The sequence below is a fragment of the Mobula birostris genome, chromosome 3 (assembly GCF_030028105.1).
Source record: "Mobula birostris isolate sMobBir1 chromosome 3, sMobBir1.hap1, whole genome shotgun sequence".
In the NCBI taxonomy this organism is placed as follows: Eukaryota; Metazoa; Chordata; class Chondrichthyes; order Myliobatiformes; family Myliobatidae; genus Mobula; species Mobula birostris.
The window spans coordinates 180,623,104-180,647,754 of NC_092372.1; the positions used below are offsets into that span (position 1 = coordinate 180,623,104).

Below are 24,651 nucleotides of genomic sequence, written 5' to 3' on the forward strand. Positions count from 1 at the left end.
GATAACTTAGAAATTAAAAAATAAGGTAGAAAAACAGAAAACCTACAGCACAATGCAGGCCCTTCAGCCCACAATGCTGTGCCAAACATGTACTTACTTTAGAAATTACCTAGGGTTCACAAGAGCCCTCTATTTTCCTAAGCTCCATGTACCTATCCAGGAGTCTCTTAAAAGACCCTATTGTATCCACCTCCACCACAATCGCCGGCAACCCATTCCACGCACTCACCGCTCTCTGCATAAAAAACTTACCCCTGACATCTCCTCTGTACCTACTTCCAAGCACTTAAAACTGTGTCCTTTCGTGTTAGCCATTTCAGCCCTGGGAGAAAGCCTCTAGATTATCCACACAATCAATGCCTCTCATCATCTTATACACAGATTTTGCATTTCAGAATGATGCTTGCTGTTCATTCAGCTTACTTAAAGTCTCAAGAAGTTGCTTCACTGAAAATTGTGCTTATTAAAAATCTGAAACTTTTACATGATCATAGAACAGATGTAGGTAGAGCAAATTGTCATTGGCTTGTCAGAAGAATGGAAAGTACAACTGAAAAAATTCAGTGCCACATTATACACAGAAAGCAAAATCGTAGGAGAAAAATGGATTTAACACGACACCATGTCCCACTGGCAGAACAGACTAAACAGAGGTGATAAAACTGTTCTATGATATTGCATGCATCAAGTCAAACAAGGACAAGCAATTCTTTTAATTACCACCTACCAACCTCCTTCACCAGTTGAATCAGACTTTCTCCATACAGAACAACACTCAGAAGAAACACTAACAGCATCAGGAATACAGACCATACTTTTGAGTTGAGAATTTCAATGTTCATAGCCAAAAGTTGTTAAATTGCATTACCACTGACATTGTTTGCTGCTTTTTTGCTTCTGTGGTGAAAAATATTAAAACATCAAAGTTCGACAACACTTGTTTTTAATAAAAAAAGATAAATGCATACCTTGCAACAGATGTTTCAAATCCTTTGACATTTTCAAGAAGAATATATTTAGGAGGCTTTATAAGGCTTGGAAGAACAAAATAATACAATATTTTACAATTTTACCGTTTTACTTCATAATATTCAATTGTGCTATATTTTATATAACAGTGACAAAAGAATTCATCAGTTTATCGTTACCTCAACAATAAATGAGGGAAAATTGACTGGAGTGCAGGCAGTCTCCAGCCTAAATGGAGTTACGTTCCTGAGAACTGTGCACATTAGAAAAGAACAAAAATAGAGGACCACTAAAACAGCTGTGGCAGGAGAGACGGCAGCCGCCTGCCAGGTTCAGTGAATGCTAACATTGCATTTACCTTCCTCACCAGACCCAACCTGCAAATTAACCTTTAGCGATTCCTACACAAGGACTCTCAAGTCCCCTTGCACCACCGTTTTTTCCTATTTTCCCTCCATTTAGAAAATAGCAAGTTTGCTGATGACACTAAGATTGGAGGCATTGTGGACAGGGAGGAAGGCTTTCAAAGCTTGCAGAGGGATCTGGACCAATTGGAAAAATGGGCCAGAAAATGGCAGATAGAACTTAATGCAGACAAGTGTGAGGTGTTGCATTTTGGAAGGACAAATCAAGGTAGGACATACACAGTAAATGGTAGGGCACTAAGGAGTGCGGAGGAAAAAAGAGATCTGGGAATTCAGATACATAATTCCCTGAAAGTGGCGTCACAGGTAGACAGGGTTGTAAAGAAGGCTTTTGGCATCCTGGCATACATAAATCAAAGTATTGAGTATAGGAGTTGGGATGTTATGAGGTGGTTATATGAGATATTGGTGAGGCCAAATTTGGAGTATTATGTACAGTTCTGGTCACTTAACTATAGGAAGGATATCAGTAAGATTGAAAGGGTGCAGAGAAGATTTACTAGGATGTTGCCAGGTCTTCAGGAGTTGAGTTACAGGGAAAGATTGAACAGGTTAGGACTTTATCCCTTGGGGTGTAGAAGAATGAGGGGAGATTTGATAGAGGTTTACAAAATTATGAGGGGTATAGACAGAGTAAATGTGAATAGGCTCTTTCCACTTAGATTAGGAGAGATAAATATGAGAGGACATGGCTTTAGGGAGAAAGGGGAAAGGTTTAGAGGGAACATTAGGGGGAACTTCTTCACTCAGAGAGTGATGGGAGTGTGGAACAAGCTGCCAACTGACTTGGTAAATGCAGGCTCACTCTTTAAGTTTTAAGAATAAATTGGATAGGTACATGGATGGGAGAGGTGTGGAGGGTTATGGACTGGATGCAGGTCAATGGGACTAGCGGAATAATGTTTTGGCACAGACTAGAAGGGCTGAATGGCCTGTTTTCTGTGCTGTAGTGTTCTATGGTTCTAACCTTTCATTTCTTCTACAAAAGTATGTGACCATACACTTCCCGACACTGTATTTCATCTACCATTTATTTTCCCATTTTCCTGATCTGTCGAAGTCCTTCTTCCTCAAAACTACCTGCCCCACCACCTATCTTGATATTGTCTGCAAACTTTGCAATAAAGCCATCAATTCCATCATCCAATTCATTAACATATAACATAAAATGAATCAGCCCCAACACAGACCCCTGTGGAACACCATTAGTCACCGGCAGCCAACCAGAAAAGGCCCCCTTTATTTCCATTGTTTGCTTCCTGCCAATCAGGTCCATGCTAGAATCTTTTCTGTAATACCATGGGCTCATTAGCTTGTTAAGCAGCCTCAAGAGTGGCACCTTGTCAAAGGCCTTTTGAAAATCCAAGTACACAACATCATCTAATTCTCCTTTATCTATACCGCATTAATTTCAAGAGAACTAGAATATTAAAGCAAGGATGTAATGTTGAAACTTTATAAAGCACTGGTGAGGCCTCACGTGGTGTGTGGTAAGGTTTGGGCCCATTATCTTAGAAAGGGTGTGCTGAAACTGGACAGGGTTCAAAGCAGGTTCACGAAAATAATTCCAGGTTTGAATGGCTTGTCACGTGAAGAGCATTTGATGGCTCTAGGCCTGTATTCACTCGAACTCAGAAGAATCAGTGGTGACCTCATTGAAGCCTATTGATTGGTGAAAGGCCTTTATAGAGTGGATGGGGAAAGGATGTTTCCTGTGCTGGGTGAGTCTAAGACCAGAACCAGCTTCAGAATAGAGAGGTATCCTTTTAGAACAGAGATAAGGAGGAATTTATTCAGCCAGAGAGTGGCGAACCTGTGGAATTCTTTGCCACAGGCAGCTGTTTTTATGTATATTTAACGCAAAAGTTGATAAGATTCTTGATTGGTCAGGGCATGAAGGAATACAGGAGAAGACAGGAGATTTGGACTGAGAGGAAAATTGGATCAGCCATGATGAAATGGCGGAGCAGACTCGATGAGCCAAATGGCCTAATTCTGCTCCTATATTTTATGGTCATATGAAATGGTAATTGACTTCAGGAAAACTCACACCTCTCACACCTCTCTTTGCATCAGTGGCACAGCACTGGAGTGCATGTCTCACACATGATCGCAGAACACCTCCAACACAATCAGGAAAGCTCATTAATGCCCTTACTTTCTGAAAGGCTGAAGAGACCTGGACTATACATGCCAATACTCACAACCTTCTACAGATGTACAGTAGAGAGCATCTTAACATATTGCATCACTGCATGGTACAGGAACTGCACTGCAGCACAGGAAGGCTTTACCACAGACAGTCAAAACTGTCCAACGTATCACTGGCACCAGCCTACAGAAAGATGCCATAAAATGGCGAGCAATATCATGAAGGATCCCACCCATCCTGCTCATAGACTGATAGCCCCACTCCCATCAGGGAGGAGGCTACGACTCTCTGAACTGAATACTCGCTTCATCACTGAACCGTTCCCACAACCTAAGGGCACACTTTCAAGAACTTTTCATCTTGTGTTCATCTCAATATTTATTACTTATTTATTATTATTATTATTAGTGTTATTATTGTTCTCTTTCTTTTTGTACTTGCAGAGTTTGTTGCTTTTAGTACACATTGGTTGTTGTCCGTCCTGTTGGGTGCGGTCTTTCATTGAGTCTATTGTGTTTAGAAACATAGGAAACCTACAGCACAATACAGGCCCTTCGGCCCACAATGCTGAGTCAAACATGTACTTTCTTTAGAAATTACCTAGAGTTACCCTTAGCCTTCTATTTTTCTGATCTCCACATATCTGTCCAGGAGTCTCTTAAAAGAGCCTATCGTATCTGCCTCCCCCACTGTCGCCGGCAGCCTATTCCACGCACTCACCACTCTCTGCATAAAAAACTTACCCCTGACATCTCTTCTGTACCTACTTCCAAGCACCTTAAAACCGTGCCCTCTCGTGCTAGCCATTTCAGCCCTGGGAAAAAGCCTCTTGAGTTTCTTCTACTTACTGTGATTGTATGCAAGAAAATTAACTCAGTGTTTTATATGGTGACATATATGTACTTCGATAATACATTTATTTGAAGTTTGAATGTGGCATCCATGGCAGGACCACTAGACTCAAAAGTAGCTACTTTCCCCAAGCAGCAAGACTGATCAACACCTCTGCCTACTAACCAACCCATCCACACCACCCCCCCACCACTACTTTATCATGCCTTGCCAGTCATCATAAATACAGATACTTCTGTACCTCGCATCACTTTACGTACATAAAATCTATGTATATAAGTTATCTTATGCATTTATATAGGGTTTATTGCACTTTTTATTGGGTTATTTTTCTTAATGTGTTTTTGTTAGTGCTACATCAGATCCAGAGTAGCAATAATTTTGTTCTCCTTTACACTTGTGTTCTGAAAAACAATTCTGAATGTTGAATCTTGAAGAGGTAGATAGTTAGAGTCTTCATCCCAGAGTGGAAATGCAAATACTGGAGGGCATAGGTTTAAGGTGAGAGAGTTATAGTTTAAGGATATGTCCGAGGGAAGCTTTTACTTACTTACTGGTTGCCTGATGTGCACTGCCAGGAGAGGTGGTAGATTACATAGCAATGTTTAAGAGCTATTTAGACAGATACATGAACAAGCAGACAAAAGAGGGATACAGGCCATGTACAGACAAATGTGATTAGTTAGATTGTCATCATGATCAGCACAGACATGGGCCAGAGAAATTGCTCTTGTGCTGTTCAATGTCCTATAATCTTGTATGCGCTAAATGATTTTAATTATTCTTTAACTGAGAATCAAACCATCTCACAACAAAGTGTTAATCTTTTTGGTTCGATTTTCACATGTAACTATTCCTCCTGCTAGTTTCTAATATATATAGATTTGATTTACGTTTAATCTTCTCAAAATCTTTTATGCCTATCACCTGACAGTGGTTCAATTTTTTTAAGTACAGTATTGGTTAAAGAGCAATAAATTCAAACCTTGGTAGTAAATCAAGGATGTACAAAAAGCTCTTGATCCTGGAATCCAATACATCTTTCTGTGCACCTAATCTGTTTTAAAAACAAAGATGGACAATTAGTTTTTGAAACAAAGAACTGCTTGTTTTCAAAACTAGTATTTAAAAATGTGAAAATTAAATGAAAGTTGCTTTTACATTTGAATCATTTGACTTTTAAATTTGAATCATTCAATCAGTGAGGAGTTAACTGATGTCTTCTCTTCTTAATATGAAAGCAATTTCCAGAACAAATTCCCCTACAGACCATAATACTTTTAAGTGTATAAAACAATTACAAACAATGTCACATATTTCACAGCATCTGAAACACTTGGAAGAAGAAGCTATTTAAATAATAATGCATTTTGACTTACCCCACCTGCAGGGAATTATATTTTCTTCAAACAATAAACACTGCTTGATTAATTTACAGTGAATACTCTCCAAGTTTCTGATCAATGGCAAAACTACCCTAATCCTGAATCCATCTACATCCAGCCTCAATGCAACGCAGAAATTTATGGAATGGAAGATCATTTCCTATTAAATATCGCAGATATTACTGCCACGTTTTGGCTGTGTTTCCTTAGCATCCTTGCACTAATGTCAGGAATGCAAGTGCGTTTAAGGAACCGGATTTTAGACTCCCAATACTGACTATCTTGCTGGCAAACGTGTAGTCTCTGGTGAATAAAATCAATGACTCAGTGCTAGGGTGCTGAATTAGAGGGACATTAAGGCCATGTGTGTCATTTGTTTCACAGAGTCCTGGTTAACTCCTTCTGTACCGGATGCAGTGCTTCATATCAACACACACAAAATGCTGGTGGAACGCAGCAGGCCAGGCAGCATCTTTTGGAAGAGGTACAGTCGATGTTTCGGGCAGAGACCCTTCGTCAGGACTAACTGAAAGAAGAGATAGTTAGAGATTTGAAAGTGGGAGGGGGAGAGGGAGATCCAAAATGATAGGAGAAGACAGGAGGGGGAGGGAAGGAGCTAAGAGCTGGAAAGTTGATTGGCAAAAGGGATAAAAGGCTGGAAAAGGGAGAGGATCATGGGATGGGAGGCCTAGGGAGAAAGAAAGGGGGAGGGGAGTGCCAGAGGAAGATGGAGAGCAGGCAAGGAGTTATAGTGAGGGCCAGAGAGAGAGAGAAAAGAGAGAGAGAAAAAAGGGGGAAATAAATAAATAAATAAGGGAATAAGGGATGGGGTCAGAAGGGGAAGAGGGGCATTAACAGAAGTTACAGAAGTCAATGTACATGCCATCAGGTTGGAGGCTACCCAGACGGAGTATAAGGTGTTGTTCCTCCAACCTGAGCGTGGCTTCATCATTGACAGTAGAGGAAGCCATAGGTAGACATATCAGAATGGGAATGGGACGTGGAATTAAAATGTGCCCCCCCCCCACCCTTTCTTTCTCCCTAGGCCTCCAGTCCCATGATCCTCAACCTTCTCTAGCCTTGTATCCCTTTTGTCAATCAACTGTCCAGCTCTTGGCTTCATCCCTCCCCCTCCTGTCTTCTCCTGTCATTTTGGATCTCCCCCTCCCCCTCCCACTTTCAAATCTCTTACTAACTCTTCCTTCAGTTAGTCCTGACGAAGGGTCTCGGCCTGAAACGTCGACCGTACCTCTTCCAATAGATGCTGCCTGGCCTGTTGCGTTCACCAGCATTTTGTGTGTGTTGCTTGAATTTCCAGCATCTGCAGATTTCCTTGTGTTTGTGATTCATATCGACAGGTTTACTATATACCGTCAGGATAGATCTATGGAGTCTCTCAAAAGCAGAAGTGGAAGATCAACTCTTCTTGGTGCACAAATATATCAGTGCTGTCCCAATTCTGCTCACCAGACCTGGAATATCCTGCAATTAAGTGCCATCCATTTTACCTACCAAGGGAGATTTCCGTGATCATTTTGGTAGTGGTATACATTCCACCTCAGGCCAATGTCAATCAGGCATTAGATGATCTGAGCAATGGGATCAACTTGCATGAAACAGCGCACCCTAACGCCTTCACCATCGTTTTGGGGGATTTTAACCAGGACAGTTTGCAAAAAATCACTGAACAATTACCATCAACAGATCATTTGCAACACCAGAGGAAACAACACACTGGACCACTGTTAACCACCATCAAGAGTGCCTATCATGCTATTCCACACTCTCACTTTGGGAAGTCTGATCACCTGGCTATACTTCTACTCCCTGAGGATACGCAGAGACTAAAGACTGCAGCACCAGTAGTGAGGACCAAGAAGGTATGGACAAGGGAGCCGCAGGACACACTTACAGGATTGTTTGGAACTGATGGTCTGAACCGTATTCAGGGATTCATCTTTGAATCTGGATGAGCATGCTGCAGTTGGTACCGACCTCATTAAAACCTGTGTGGATGAGTGTGTGCTTACAAAGACTTACTGTACATTCCCAAACCAAAGCAGATACACTAATGAAGTTTAAGAGACTACTAGACAGGTATATGGAGGAAATTAAGGTGGGAGCTTATATGGGAGGCAGGGTTTTAGGGTCGGCACAACATTGTGGGCCAAAGGGCCTGTACTGTGCTGTACTATTCTATGTCCTATGTTAAAATCTGTGGATGAACCAGGGGGTATGTCGTCTGCTGAAGGCTAGATCTGAAGCGTTCAAGTCCGGCGACCCAGGCCTGTACCAGAAAACCGGGTATGGCATAGCTCAAATACCATCTATAAACTTGCTGACTGTTGGTAGACCTCAGACAGAGATGATCGGGTGTACAGGAGGGAGATATACCAACTCACTAGTGGTGTCACAGCAACAACTTTGCATTCAAAGTCTGTCAGACAAAAGAGCTGATAGGGAACTTCAGGAAGGGCAAGACAAAGGAACACATACCAATCCTCATAAAGAGATCAGAAGTGGAGAGAGTGAGAAGTTTCAAGAAGTGTCAAGATCTCTAAGGACCTAATCTGTTCCCAACATATCGATGCAGCTATAAAGAAGGCAAGATAGCGACTATACCTCATTAGGAGTTTGAAGAGATTTGGCAGGTCAACAAAAACACTCAAAAGCTTCTATAGATGTACGCTAGAGAGCATTCTGACAGGCTGCATCATTGTCTGATGTTGGGGAGGGGTGGCTACTGCACAGGACCAAAAGAAGCTGCAGAGGGTTGTAAATTTAGTTGGTTCCATCTTGGGTACTAGCCTACAAACTACCCAGCACATCTTCAAGAAGCAGTGACTCAGAAAGCAGCGTCCGTTATTAAGGACTTCCAGCACCCAGGGCATGACCTTTTTTCATTGTTACCATCAAGCAGTTGGTACAGAAGCCTGAAGGCACACACTCAGCGATTCAGAAACAGCTTCTTCCCCTCTGTTATCCAATTCCTAAATGGCAATTGAACCCATGAATACCACCTCACATTTTTAAATATATATTATTTTTATTTTTGCATGTTTTTAATCTATTCAATTTACATATACCATAATTGGTTTACTTTATTATTTATTTTTACTTTTTTTTCTTCTATATAATGCATTGCATTGAACTGCTGCTGCTAAGTTAACAAATTTCATGACACACGCTGGTGATAATAAACCTGATTCTGATGTAGGTTGACAATGACTCTTTATGAGCAGTTTTGGGCCCTTATCCTAGAAAAGATGTACTGGCATTAGAGAAGGTTCAGGTGAAAATCATGAGAATGATTCCAGGAATGAAAGTGTTAATGTATGAGGTGCTCTTGGCCTGTACTCACTGCAGTTTAGAAGAATGAATGGGGATTTCATTGAAACGTATCGAATATTAAAGGGCCTAGATAGACTGGATGCGGAAAGAGTGCTTCCTATAGTGGGGGAGTCTAGCAGCAGAGGACGCAGCCTCAGAATAGAGGGACGTCCATTTAAAACAAACATGAGGAGGAATTTCTGTAGCCAAAGGTTATGAATCTGCGAAACTCATTGTCACACATGGCTGTGAAGGCCAAGTCACTGGGTATATTTAAAGTGGAGGTTGGTATGTCCTTGATTGGTCATGGCATCAAAGGTTACAGGGAGAAGGCAGGAGAATGGGGTTAAGGGGGATAATAAATCAGCCATGATGGAATGTTGGAGCAGACTCAATGGGCTGTATGGCCTAATTCCGCTCCTATGTCTTATGGTCTTATATGTTCCATATTACATATGGAAATGAAAACTTCAGAATTATTCTTATAAAACATGGAGGGGAAGTCAAAAGAAACCACCTGACAAAAGTAGAGCTATTAACACTTGCTCAAGGAATACACACAACGTTTTAACAGAACCCAAGACTCGCACTGATGATTCATTTTATCTGGGAATATGTAACATTTGATAGCAAACAATAAAGGACACTAGACAGGCGGACCACTGTGTGAGAAGTCAGATCATGTTTAACCATGGGGAAGAATGGGCACTTCTCCCATATTGTCTCAAATCCTACAGCAAACAGATCCACAACTTAGCTTATTAAGGAATGTCATGAAAACAATGGAAACACTTTGTCAGAATCAGAGGAAAATGCTTGGCTACGATGAGTCCAGAGTTATTTTCCTCAGATTCCCTAAGCCTTTCCTCTTATCAGTTGCAGAGTTTGCATGAACGCTCAGCTGCCTTAGAAAGTAGATCAAAACATGGAGGTATGTTGGACGGAATGTCTCTCTAACCCAATCCATGCTATACCGCACTGAAGTGCTTGGCAAAATGTAGAGGGAGTTGCAACCAAATGTAGTACATGTGAGAGATGGAAGGAAATGGACTCTTGACATTGTAATCTACTTTATTATGACTTTGCACTTTATTGTCGACTTCCACCACATTTTCTCTGTAACTATAACTCTGTTCTGCACTGTCATTGCTTTACCTCAATGCACTGCTGTACTAATAATTTATTTATTGAGATTTAGTGCAGAATAGGCCTTTCTGGCCCTTCGAGCCACGCTGCCCAGCATTCGCCGAATTAACCCTCGCCTAATCACGGGATAATTTACAATGAACAATTAATCCACCAACCAGTATGTGTTTGGACTGTGGAAGGAAACCAGAACACCAAGAGTAAACCCTTGCATTTTGCAGGGAAGACGTACAGACTTCTTACAGATGACTCCCAACTCCAATGTCCCAAGATGTAATAGCATTGCGCTAACCACAATGCTACAGTACTTGCACATTACTTTATAGAAAATTGGCAGGATTATATTTTGCCAGCACATTTTATATACCCATAAATTTACAATATTAATTAAATGCAGTGCCATAACTACAAAATGACCAACAGCATCCAGCCATAGTGAACAAATTCCCTGCACTAGAGCCAGTGTATAACCAGACTTAAAAATCCATTGCAGTTAGTAAGCAACACACACAAAATGCTGGAGGAACTCAGCAGGCCAGGCAGCATCTATGGGAAAAAGTACAGATGATGTTTCAGGCTGAAACCCTTCGGCAGGATTTTTAGGTCTTTGGCAGGGTCTCAGCCTGAAACGTCATCTATACTTTCTTTCCATAGATGCTGCCTGGCCTGCTAAGTTCCTCCAGCATTTTGTGTGTGTTGCTGGATTTCTACCATCTGCAGATTCTCTCTTGTTTGCATTCGGTTAAGTTTTTTTTAAATGACTAACAGTGTTACTGCTTTCATGTTAACTGTATGGAAGGTCTATTCTAAGAAATATTCAGAATAGTAAGCCAGTGCTTGGCTCCACACTCTGGAAAAATGTCTTTCACTTGAAATCTTGTTTATTTCTACCCAGATGACCTCACAAATCAAGAAAATAGGAACAGCAGTAGGCCAATTGGGCCCTCAAAGAGTACCCTTCCATTTAATATGATTTTGGCTAATCCATCCAGACCCCATCCCCCGAAAGTCCTTAATTCTCCTATCTTTCAAAAAATATATATATTTCTAAAATTTAGAAAATATAGACCCAATTTGTTTAGTCTCTCCAGATGGAAGAAAATCTCCACATCCCAGGAATAAATCCAAGTATTCTTTCTTAGATTGCAAGTCGAAAAGAAAGCAAATACTAGAAATTTAAAATAAAAACAAAAAATACTGTAAATACTCAATATATCAGGCTGTATCTGTGGAAAAAGAAACATAATTAATATCTCAGGATGAAGGAGCTTCAACCAGAAATTAATGTAGCCTGATATTCTGAGTGTTTCCTGCATTTCCTGCTTTATATTACTTATTGTTTGGACTGCCTCCAATGCTACTAAATTCTTTCTAAGGTGAAGGGACAAAAACATGTAAAATTTCTTGTGTGTCCTCCTTAAGAACATGCTCAATTGTAACAAAATTTCCCCATCTTTATATTCCCATTATTAAGCAACATAAGGCAATATGTCATTTGCCTTCATAATTACTTGTTAGCAAATGGGTGCAACTTCTTGTGATTTACGAACAAGATGAATTCTTAGATCCAAGCCATCATCCATCTGTACCTAACTCATGCAGTCTCTCTTCAATAATTTCCTTTTGGCTCGATATGTGCGGCTTCAAACATTAAACATTTTTCTATTTTTCTATCATTGTTAAACTTGCACACCTTATATTCTGTCCCATCCTCTGGGACATTAATATAAAATTACATAATTCAGAAGTAGGAATTAACTTCAGGGCCCCTCCTCCAAACTGAAAGATACTTGATTATACCAATTCTCTGCTTTCAACATACAAATCCAAGCTAACACGTTTCCACCAATTCTTCATACTTCTAACTGTTAACTTGTGCATGAGCCTTGTTTGTGGTGTCTTACCAAATCCCTTTTGGAAATTGAAATCAACCATATTTTCAGGTTCCCATCTATTAACTCTGCTTGTAACAAATAGAAAGAACTCAAGCAGATCTGTTAAATATGATTTATCTTTCATTAAAGCATATATATTTTGATTATAAAAAAAACAACAGGAATTCTGCAGATGCTGGAAATTCAAGCAACACACATCAAAGTTGCTGGTAAACGCAGCAGGCCAGGCAGCATCTGTAGGAAGAGGTGCAGTCGACGTTTCAGGCCGAGGCTCTTCGTCAGGACTAACTGAAGGAAGAGTGAGTAAGGGATTTGAAAGTTGGAGGGGGAGGGGGAGATCCAAAATGATAGGAGAAGACAGGAGGGGGAGGGATAGAGCCAAGAGCTGGACAGGTGATAGGCAAAAGGGGATATGAGAGGATCATGGGACAGGAGGTCCGGGAAGAAAGACACGGGGGGAGGGGGACCCAGAGGATGGGCAAGAGGTATATTCAGAGGGACAGAGGGAGAAAAAGGAGAGTGAGAGAAAGAATGTGTGCATAAAAATAAGTAACAGATGGGGTACGAGGGGGAGGTGGGGCCTTAGCGGAAGTTAGAGAAGTCGATGTTCATGCCATCAGGTTGGAGGCTACCCAGACGGAATATAAGGTGTTGTTCCTCCAACCTGAGTGTGGTTTCATCTTTACAGTAGAGGAGGGGACAGAGCGTAGATGTTCAGCAAAGCGGTCTCCCAGTCTGCGACGGGTCCAACATATTATTCTCCGTAACTTCCGCCACCTCCAGTGGGATCCCACCACTAAGCACATCTTTCCCTCCCCCCGTCTCTCTGCATTCCGCAGGGATCGCTCCCTACGCAACTCCCTTGTCCATTCGTCCCCCCCATCCCTCCCCACTGATCTCCCTCCTGGCATTTATCCATGTAAGCGGAACAAGTGCTACACATGCCCTTACACTTCCTCCCTTACCACCATTCAGGGCCCCAAACAGTCCTTCCAGGTGAGGCAACACTTCACCTGTGAGTCGACTGGGGTGATATACTGCATCCGGTGCTCCCGATGTGGCCTTTTATATATTGGCGAGACCCGTCGCAGACTGGGAGACCGCTTTGCTGAACATCTACGCTCTGTCCGTCAGAGAAAGCAGGATCTCCCAGTGGCCACACATTTTAATTCCACATCCCATTCCCATTCTGACATGTCTATCCACGGCCTCCTCTACTGTAAAGATGAAGCCACACTCAGGTTGGAGGAACAACACCTTATATTCCGTCTGGGTAGCCTCCAACCTGATGGCATGAACATCGACTTCTCTAACTTCCGCTAAGGCCCCACCTCCCCCTCGTACCCCATCTGTTACTTATTTTTATGCACACATTCTTTCTCTCACTCTCCTTTTTCTCCCTCTGTCCCTCTGAATATACCTCTTGCCCATCCTCTGGGCACCCCTCCCCTTGTCTTTCTTCCCGGACCTCCTGTCCCATGATCCTCTCGTATCCCCTTTTGCCTATCACCTGTCCAGCTCCTGGCTCCATCCCTCCCCCTCCTGTCTTCTCCTATCATTTTGGATCTCCCCCTCCCCCTCCAACTTTCAAATCCCTTACTCACTCCTCCTTCAGTTAGTCCTGACGAAGGGTCTCGGCCTGAAATGTCGACTGCACCTCTTCCTACAGATGCTGCCTGGCCTGCTGCGTTCACCAGCAACTTTGATATTTTGATTATATTAAGCTTTCCTAAATGATCAGCCTCATTCCTTTATTTTGGTGGGGGGAGAGGGGGTTCTCACAACTGCCTTAGCCACCCTCTTCCTTCTTGTATATTCTTAGAAACTCACTTCTTATTTTGACACAATATGCAAGATATGTTTCAGAATCAATTTTTTACCCTTCACATGAACTTTTCAGGTTTTTTTGTTTAAAAAAAGATCTCAGTCATCTAGTATACCACTCGTGTTACCACTTTGTATGTTCTACTTTTCGATTTAGCATTACCCTTGACCACTTTCATTAACCACAGATGGTTCCACTTTCTCAAGGAATCTCTCTTTCCAGCTGCTAAGTTTATGAACCAGTTGTTTAAACATGTAACAGTGTTCATTTATTAACCTCTCACCTTATGTACTCAGTCCACTCACGATAACTCTACATTCTTAGCACAGAAATTGGCTTTATCCGAGTTGAAATTTTTGACCTGGGATGTTCACCCTCAAATGGTATCTAGAATTCTACCACGGTGTGTACACAATTGCCTAGGGAACCTTTTAACACAAAATCTCATTAATTTTCATCATTCCACATGCAGCTTGATATGCAAAATATTCAGGATATTTCTGTATTCATTTAAGTCAATACTCATGTTGTAAAACTTCATTTAGAAGCTTGATACAAAACTTTTTTTTATTTCTTATTTCCATACAACATTCAAGACAACGATTTAATCCATCCAAGTATTAGAGCGATCACACTCTCCTGTAACCTTTCATTCACTATTATACAAATACTCACCTTGTGAATGGCTGACAAGGAGGACTCATCAAGATCATATCAAAGTCGAATTTGTTGAACTCAGCTAATGTTATACCCTAATATGTAAAAAAAATTGTATTAAGTATTGTAGTACCAGAGTAGGTTTGGTTTATTTTAATCGGGGGGGGGGGTCGATAAAGATAGATGGGGAAAACTGGGTCTGCAATAAACAAGCATCTTGGATACAACTACCTTTCTCAGTACTCCTCTTCACAGCAATACTATGAGAATCATGTTTCAACGATAAATAATTCTAAGAGTATTTCCACCAAAGGTGAATTAAGCAAGTATGGATCAGTACGTCATTCACATACCAGTAAGAAAATGACCACACAATCAGTATAAGTGGTTTAAAATCAGCAAATATAGTACTACAATGGAGCCGCTAAGAAATTACTTTCAGCTCTGACTTTAAAAAAACGTAATATCAACCTATCCAAAATTTCAGTTTCACTCAGATCTAAGGCTAAATGATGTATTTACAACTCCTTAATTTATGTTCACTCATATCTTTTCAATATTGGCCCCCGTTCTCTTTAATATAGTACCGGCAGTAATAAACTTCTACATCGATTCAAAGCCTGCTGTCAGAAAAATATGGAAATATATAAATAAAAGCTTACCACATTTTCATTTTCTATTTTAGTAATACAAATCCATAGACCAAATTTTCAATGTATTTCAATACAAGTATATTTAAGAGATTTAAATCCTCTTTATAATTTTCTTTAAAGAATTTGTCAAAAACTCATCTGGAACAAAATTCTTGTACTAAATCAGATTTAAGTGGTCAATTTCATTAAAAAATCAATTAAAAGGAAGCAAATAGTTGGTGCGATAGAAATATGCAACATGAAGACATTCTCACAACAATATGCAAGTTGATAACATGCCAACAAAATGATACTACAAGGCAAAGATGCAAGTTATATAAGATGAGAATTTCCTGAATTAACAGTAATTGTTCCTGCTTCCTGTCTAAAAAGAGTCTAGAATTTTCACAGTCTTAAAAGTGTCAATGGGATTTCTTAATTGGGAAGATATGTTAACATTAAAACTACTTTTAGTAATCGAGTTAAATATAAATGCTAATTGTTGTATAAATATTAAATCTGCTTTTATTTAGACAACACCATAAATACACAGATCAAAAGGGAAAGCTGGGCCGGCTGGTGGCGCAACTACATCGGCGCCAGACCCGGGAGCGGAGGTTCCCAGGTTCGAAACTAGTTGGGTCCGCCCCCGAGTACACTTTCCATCCGTGTCAGGTTGAGTGTTGAGATCGCAACTTGACCTCGTAAAATAAAGGGAAAATACTGTGAAAATGTCTGTGTGAGGAGTGGCGTGCCACACAGTCTCTCTCTCGCCTTGTAAAAGCCATGAAAAAGACATCATCACGGACGCACGCACGGACACGCAGACGCACACGCATAGACTCGCACACACGCAGGCACACGCCAAAAAAAAATCAAAAGGGAAAGCTGAAAGGATACTTATGAGAACCAACAAATTATTAATTAGCTCAGAAGATTAATTGAGAAATGATTCTGAGTTTCATAGTTTGTCGTGTCATGATGGAAAAATTTGGAGCAGATTCTGAAATATACCCAAATCAGTTAAAGAGAAAATCCAGATGTCACTGTCCGATACCCTGCTTTGCCGGAGGTAGCAGTGCTTTGCATCCTTCTCCAGCATAAACGTTAGGAATTAGTGAACTGAAAAATAATTAAAATATTTACAAATGTTTTACTATAAAAATAAACTTGGAAATTACTTGCAGTCGACGTTTCAGGCCGAGACCCTTCGAAGGGTCTCGGCCTGAAACGTCGACTGCACCGCTTCCTAGAGATGCTGCCTGGCCTGCTGCATTCACCAGCAACTTTTATGTGTGTTGCTTGAATTTCCAGCATCTGCAGAATTCCTGTTGTTTGGAAATTACTTCACATTTTTGCATGAGCTGTTTCTTTTTACTAATGTACTGAGTCATAATTACCACTTTAATAACGCTCATTCCTTAAAAAAAAGAATCACTAACGTTATATGGATTACAACTTTGATAGCAAAGACCCCAAGAACTAGGAGTAGAATTAGGTCATTCAGCTAATCAAGTCTGCTCTATTCTAGTATTTTTAAAATTTTGTTTTTGATAATTTAGCTAATTTAACCCTTGTGTTTTAATCTTTAGTTCACATTCTATAACACAATAAAAAAAAATAAAGTTATACTTTACGTTCCTTGCTTTTCTAACAAGGATCTTGCATTCAGCTGACCAGTCAAACTGATGACATGAATTCCACAGGCCACAAAGAATTCCCTCAAACTAATGCATTTGGTGCTGACAATAATGAGATCCATGCCACAAAGAACAGTTGATGTACCTTATCCATTTTCCCAAAATGAACAATGAGGTATTTACCAGTAACTGTTGAATTCAGAAACAAACTCCCTACTACTGTCATAGATGCATGGTTTCACAAACATCACAAAAAGTGTTACAGTTGTAGCAATCACAATTTGTCAATAAAATCCATTTGACAACTTACCAGATCAAAAATGTATGTTAAATGCCTGTTCTTACTTACCCCAAACACAAAGTAACAGGCAAATACAAATCTTATTTTCTTAAATATATTCAAAAATATAAAAGCATATTTCTTAAAGCAGCGGTCCCCAACCACCGGGCCACGAGGAAATGATATAATTTGGCAATATGAGTCAGCTGCACCTTTCCTCATTCCCTATCATGCCCAATGTTGAGCTTGAACGCACGTGAGGTCATTACCCGCGTGTCATCCATGTCAGCGCCAGAAGGAGATCAACTCCTCGAGCTCGCAAATGACGGGGGGCTGAAAGGTATGTTTGACATAACATCTCTGCCGGCATTCTGGATCAAAGTCAAGGCTGAATATCCAGAGAGAGCCACGAAAGGACTGAAAATGTTGCTTCCATTTCCAACATATCTCTGCAATGAATGCAACAAAAACTAAATTGCGGAATAGACTGGACATAAGGAACCCCCTTCAAGTATCGCTGTCTCCCATCACCCTTCGATGGGACCGTGTTGTTGCAGGGAAACAAGCCCAGGGCTCCCACTGATTCAGCGATATTGGTGTGTTGCAATGATTTTATATGTTCATACGGGGAAAATATGTGCTGTGTGTTTAATATCTAAACGTTACTTAAAATGTTATGATGCTATTGACTTATAAGTGACTTATATAACCATATAACAATTAAAGCATGGATACAGGCGATCTCGGCCCTTCTAGTCCGTGCCGAACGCTACTCTCACCTAGTCCCACCGACCTGCACTCAGCCCATAACCCTCCATTCCTTTCCTGTCCATAAACCTAACGAATTTTTCTTTGAATGATAATATTGAACCTGCCTCTACCACTTCTACCGGAAGTTCGTTCAACACTTACTTCAAGCTCCCCTGTCCTCCCCTGATAATTGACTTATCAGTATATTCATGCGAGGAAAATTATGTGCTGTGTGTTTAATATTAAATTCGTTAGATAAACCCTTTTAGAAATGAAATTGAGTGTATTAGCCACTTATCACCTATATTCCGGTCGTGATTAACACCCCCACCCCCGAACAGAATCGCCAAAAACGATTTGTAGAAAAAAATCGGCACATACACACATGCGCACAGGTGCCTGCGCAAAGCTTCATGGTCATTGTAGTCTCTGTCGGGGTAAACACAACGTATTTGACTGCTACTCTTGTCCGTTGGCAACCCTACCCAGCCGGTCCGCAAGAATATTGTCAATATTAAACCGGTCTGCACTGCGGGAAAGGTTGGGGACGCCTGTCTTAAAGGGCATCATATTTCTTACTCTGCCATCATGACTACTTACAGAATTAGTGACTTAACTCTCCTCAAGAAGGCACTGGCTAGTCTCGTTCCTAAACCACTGCATCCTTCAGGATAAGATACCCTCACTGTACTCTTCAGTCAGGAGTTTTAGGCAGCGTTGTTCCCAAGTACCTGCTGTCCTTGTCCTTCTTGATTGAAGCAGTGGCAGGTTCGGAGAATGACACTGGAGGAGAATGGGTATTTTGTAAGTTGTACAAACTGCTGCCAGTTTGTGCCAGTGGCAGAGGGAATGAATATTTACTGCGGTGGATAGAGTGATAATCAAGAGGCAGATTTGCCCCAAAGGATGTTGATATTCTTGAGAAATCTTGGAGCTATTCTCATCCAGGGAAGTGGATAGTATCGACCATACTCCTGACTCATGCCTTGGTATTGTCAGGAAAGCTTTGGGTGTCTGGTGGTGAATCATGAGCCACAGGATATCAAACCTCAGCCCTGCCCTTGTAGACATGGAAGTTATCAAGCTGGGCCTTTTTATTTTCTGATCTGTGAAGATTCCCAGAACGTTGACGGTGCAATGATCATTATATAATTGAATATTAAAGATATAAAAGTTGCTGGGCCAAAAATATAGAAGCATTGTCACAATATAAATAAGCATGCATGCGTAGTAATTAAGGAGGATGTAGAGTTATCAAATCTTTACACCAGCTGATACATTTATTGGAGTGTGAGTCCCTGGCTAAGGAATCGCTGGAACAATTTAGACTTATACTTTATACTTTATTGTCGCCAAACAATTGGTACCAGAACGTACAATCGTCACAGCAATATTTGATTCTGCGCTTCCCACTCTCTGGATTACAAATATTAAATATTAAAAATATTAAAACCAGTAAAAATTAGTAAATATTAAAAATTTAATTTATAAATCATAAATAGAAAATAGAAAAATGGAAAGTAAGGTAGTGCAAAAAAACCTAGAGGCAGGTCCAGATATTTGGAGGGTACGGCCCAGATCCGGGTCAGGATCCGTTCAGCAGTCTTACCACAGTTAGAAAGAAGCTGTTCCCAAATCTGGCCATACGAGACTTCAAGCTCCTGAGCCTCCTCCTGGAGGGAAGAGTGTGTTGGCTGGGTGGGTCGTGTCCTTGATTATCCTGGCAGCACTGCTCCGACAGCGTGCGGTGTAAGGTGAGTCCATGGACGGAAGGTTGGTTTGGGTGATGTGCTGAGCCGGGTTCACGATGTTCTGCAGCTTCTTTCGGTCTTGGACAGGACAACTTCCATACCAGGTTGTGATGCACCCTAGAAGAATACTTTCTGCGGTGCATCTATAAAAATTAGTGAGGGTTTTAGGGGACAGGCCAAATTTCTTCAGTTTTCTCAGGAAGTAAAGGCACTGGTGGGCCTTCTTGGCAGTGAACTCTGCTTGGTTGGACCAAGTCAGGTCATTTGTGATATTGACCCCGAGGAACTTAAAGCTTTTGACCTGTTCCACTTGCGCACCACCGACGTAAATTGGGTCGTGTGGTCCGCTACTCCTTCTGAAGTCAACAACCAATTCCTTCGTCTTGCTGATGTTGAGGGATAGGTTATTGCCTTCGCACCATGCCACCAGGTTCTTAATTTCCTCTCTGTACTCAAATTCATCATTACCTGAGATATGGCCTACAATTGTTGTGTCATCAGCAAACTTATATATTGAGTTTGATGGAAACTTGGCTGCACAATCATGTGTGTACAGTGAGTACAACAGGGCGCTGAGCACACAGCCTTGTGGGGCACCGGTGCTCAGAGTGATTGTAGAGGAGAGCGTGTCCCCTATTTTTACAGCCTGGGTCCTGTCTGTGAGGAAGTTGAAGATCCAGCTGCAGATCTGAGTGCTATGGCCCAGGTTCCGGAGCTTAGGAATCAGTTTATTTGGAATGATGGTATTAAAGGCAGAGCTGTGGTCAATGAAAAGGAGCCTTACATATGCGTCTTTATTTTACAGGTGTTCTAAGGAGGAATATAGGGCTAGAGAGATGGCATCTGACGTTGACCTGTTGCTCCGGTAGGCGAATTGCAAAGCGTCGAGGTTGACCGGTAGGCTGTAGTTGATGTGTGCCATAACCAATTTCTTGAAGCATTTCATAGCAATTGATGTCAGAGCCACAGGTCGATAGTCATTCAGGCATGCCACCTTGCTCTTCTTCGGCACTGGGATTATCGTTGCCTTCTTAAAACACGAGGGGATCTTAGACTGAAGCAAGGACCAGTTGAAGATGTCAGCAAACACTCCAGCTAGCTCGCTTGCACAGGCCTGGAGAACCCGTCCTGGGACGCCATCTGGTCCCATCGCCTTCCTTGGATTTATCTTCAGGAAGGCCCTTCTAACGTCCTCCTCAGTGATGATGAATCTTGATGCCACCAGGTCTGGTTCATCCGGAGTGAGCGGAACGCTCCTCTTTTGTTCAAATCTTGCGTAGAATACGTTAAGTTCATCAGGAAGAGAAGCGCCACAGTTATTGCTATTCCCAGCCTTTTCTTTGCGCCCAGTGATCTCATTTAGACCCTGCTATAGTCTACTGGCATCCCTTTGGTTAGCCTGGGCTTCCAACTTGGCTCAAAATTGCCTCTTGGCGCCCTTAGTAGCTATCCGGAGTTCACGCCTGGATTCCGTGTAGGAACTGGTATCCCCGGACCTAAAAGCTGCAGCTCTAGCCTTTAAAAGGGACTTGAGCTCATAATTCATGCAAGGTTTCCGGTTAGGGAATACCCGGATTGTCTTGCGAGACACACAGTCCTCCATGCATTTCCAAATAAAGACCGTGACAGCTCAGGCATACTCATCGAGGTTAGCTGCCGAGTCCTTGAATACTAACCAATCCACCGATTCAAAGCAGTCACGGAGGACCTCATCCGTTCTTCCGTCCAACGTGATACTACTTTTGACACCGTGACCTCCCGCTTCAGCTTCTGTTTGTAAGCCGGGAGGAGGAGTACAGCCTGATGGTCCGATTTTCCGAAGTGAGGTCGTGGGATGGAACGGTAGGCATCCTTGACTGCTGTGTAGCAGTGGTCAAGTATATTCGGGCCTCTAATGGGGCAGGAGACATGTTGGTATAACTTTCGCAGCGCCTTTCTGAGGTTGGCCTGGTTAAAGTCCCCGGCTGTAATGAGCAAAGCCTCTGGATACCTGGTCTCAAGTTCACTGATGTTGGCATACAGTATGTTCAGAGCACACTCCACTTCCGCCTGGGCGGGGGGGGGGGAATGTAGACCGCTGTCAGTATGACTGAGGTGAATTCCCATGGCAGATAGTAGGGACGACAATTCACCAACAGGTGTTCCAGGTCCCGGCTGCAGGAGCTTGTTAGTGCCACTGTGTCCGAGCACCATGACTTTGCTAAATGATAGAGAGTGGGGCTGGGAAGGAAACATAGTAAAGGCAAATGCTGATAATCTTTGAACTGAAAGGGAATGACTGATCGACAGATGACACAAAAGCTTCTGTTCTACATACTGTCCTTACACATCTGGAGAAGAAGGATGCTTGTGTGAGAATGCTGTTCTTGGACTACAGTTCAGCATTCAACACCATAGTTTCATCCAGGCTCGACAAATAGTTCAGACACCTTGGCCTTGACCCTGCCTTCTGCAGCTGGATCCTGGACTTCCTGTCAGATCGCCAGGAGGTTGTTGAGCTCCCTCACCTCCAACCTTCTGACATCCAACCTTCCGACTCTTAATACAGAAGCCCCTTAGGGCTGCGTACTGAGTCCCCTCCTTTACCTCCTTTATACCCATGACCGTATCACCACCCAGAGCTCCAACCTGCTAATTAAATTTGCCAATGACACTACATTGATTGGCCTCATCTTAAACAATAAAGAGGTGGCCCACAGGGAAGAAGTCAGCTCTCTGACACAGTGGTGTCAAGAAAACAACCTCTCCCTCAATGTCACAAAAACAAAGGAGCTTGTTGTGGATTACAGGAGGAATGGAGACAGGCTAACCCCTATTGACAGATGGATCTGGAGTCGAGAGGGTAAACAGCTTTACGTTCCTTGGCATCCATATCACCGACAACTTCACATGGTCTGTACACAGCAGCTGTGTGGTGAAAAAGGCACAACAGCGTCCCTTTCACCTTAGATGGTTGAGGAAGTTTGGTATGGGCCCCCAAATTCTAAGAACTTTCTACAGGGGCACAACTGAGAGCATCCTGACTAGCTGCATCACTGCCTGGTATGGGAACTGTACCTCTCTTAATCACAGGACTCTGCAGAGAGTGGTGCAGACAGCCCAGCGCATCTATAGTTGTGAACTTCCCATGGTTTAGGACATTTACAAGGACAGGGTGTGTAAAAAGGGCCCATAGGATCACTGGGGGCCCGAGCCACCCCAGCCATAATCTATTCCAGCTGCTACCATACAGGAAACGGTACCGCAGCATAAAAGCCAGGATCAACAGGCCATCAGACTGATTAACTCATGCTGATTTGAGTGTAATCTATATTACGTTGACTTTCTATTTATTATAAATTACTATGATTGCACATTTAGATGGAAACGTAACATAAAAGGTTTTTACTCCTCATGTATGTGAAGGATGCAAGAAATAAAGTCAATTCAATTCAATTCAGAATGGATATGTTGCTGGAAGCTCAATTTGTGATTTAAAGTGATGTTGAAGTTACAAATACCTGAACTTTCAGGGAGGTCGGGGGAAATTCATTCCTAAGGAACATTGCAGTTGGAGCCAAAGACCAAAATCAGTTCAATAGTTCAAAGTAAATTTATAATCAAATTCACTCTACTTTTTCCTTTATGCAAATAAGAAAATATTAATCATGCTAGGCCAGGGGTTCCCAACCTAAGGCCCACAGACTCCTTGGTTAATGGTATTAGTCCTTGGCATAAAAATGTTGGGAACCCCTGACTGACCGCCCACAAAAGCCTGCACATCAGAGAACCAAGTAAAAGATGGAAATGGCCAAGTTAATATGAATCATTAAAGATCAGTTGGCAACATAAGTTAAACCCTAAAACATGTTCTAAACAGGCAATCTTTAAAAGATTAGGTAAAGAAAAGATGGACTTACTAAGGTTCTAAAGGGAAATCTTCATGTATAGACATGGATTAAATACTAAATGAGTGTTTTACATCTAGTTTCACAAAAAAGCAGATCATCTAAAGACTACATTAAACAAGAAGAAAGCTATCCTGAGGGACAATAACATAAAAAAGACAAAGTAAAAAGACTTATGTATACAGATGACACAAAATTGGAGACATAGTGAATAAGAAAAGTAAATAGACCAAACAGATAAAGATAATTTGGTGAAATGAAAGGATAACTGGCAGACAAAATTTAAAGCTGAGAAATATGTGGTGCATTACATTTTGAGAGGAAACACATGGTGAAATAATGTAAATTAATAATGCACTTTTATAAGTTTTTATCAAAGAAGAGATCGAGGGGTTTATGTGCATAGTTCAAATTGGTAGGGCATGTTGAGAAAATGGTTGAAAAAGCAGATATATTCTTGATTTTATTTATGTGCCGGCATGGGGTACAAGAGCAAAGGCACTACAATGAGCCGTTTATAAAACAGCCATTCAGCCACAAGTGGTGTGCTGTGTCCAGTTTTGGATAAAACACTTTATGAAAGATGAAAAGTCAGCACAGAGGGTGCAGAAGAGATTGAACAAAATTACATCACAGTTGAAGTACTTTAGTTAGTCCATCAATGGAAAGGTAATGCTGTCTGGTTGGAAGAAAAGAGATTTTTGCGGCAGTAGGGGAATTAATGGTTCTGGGTAAAAGACAAGTAGGCGGAGCTGTGGCCATGGGCAGACCGGCTAAGATCTTAATGCATGCAGAGTCAGCTTGACCAGACGGCCTACTTCTACTCCTATCTCTTATGCTCTTATGATTGACAAAAAGACCAAATTGGCATGAGAGATAAAAATAGTTCATGTAGCCAGTTGTCAGTCTCAAAGGTGCTCTTAAGAGTAATGGGGGAGGCAGGTTCAATTGGATTTTCATTCATCAAGCTCTCTTTTGACGGGAAAAAACTTGCAGAGCCATGGGGAGAGGTTTGGGTTAGCTGGAATCCCGGCTGCTGTTTGGAGGCCTGTATACAACTGCCATTAGGGTCCTT

General features: G+C 41.7%; 1 protein-coding gene across 4 annotated transcripts in view; it reads right to left on the reverse strand.

Moving 5' to 3' along the window:
* The window catches only part of trdmt1 (tRNA aspartic acid methyltransferase 1), a 97,868-nt gene that overhangs the window by 30,901 nt on the left and 42,316 nt on the right, over positions 1–24,651 (reverse strand). For 2 of the 4 annotated variants that reach the window (XM_072253787.1, XM_072253788.1), the window contains exons 3-5: positions 14,655–14,731; positions 5,384–5,455; positions 969–1,034 (exon numbers count right to left, since the gene is read on the reverse strand). In XM_072253787.1, coding sequence (XP_072109888.1) covers positions 969–1,034; positions 5,384–5,455; positions 14,655–14,731 — 215 coding nt within the window. The remainder of the gene's footprint in view (positions 1–968; positions 1,035–5,383; positions 5,456–14,654; positions 14,732–24,651) is intronic. The other 2 variants (XM_072253789.1, XM_072253790.1) reach the window with 1 other exon arrangement.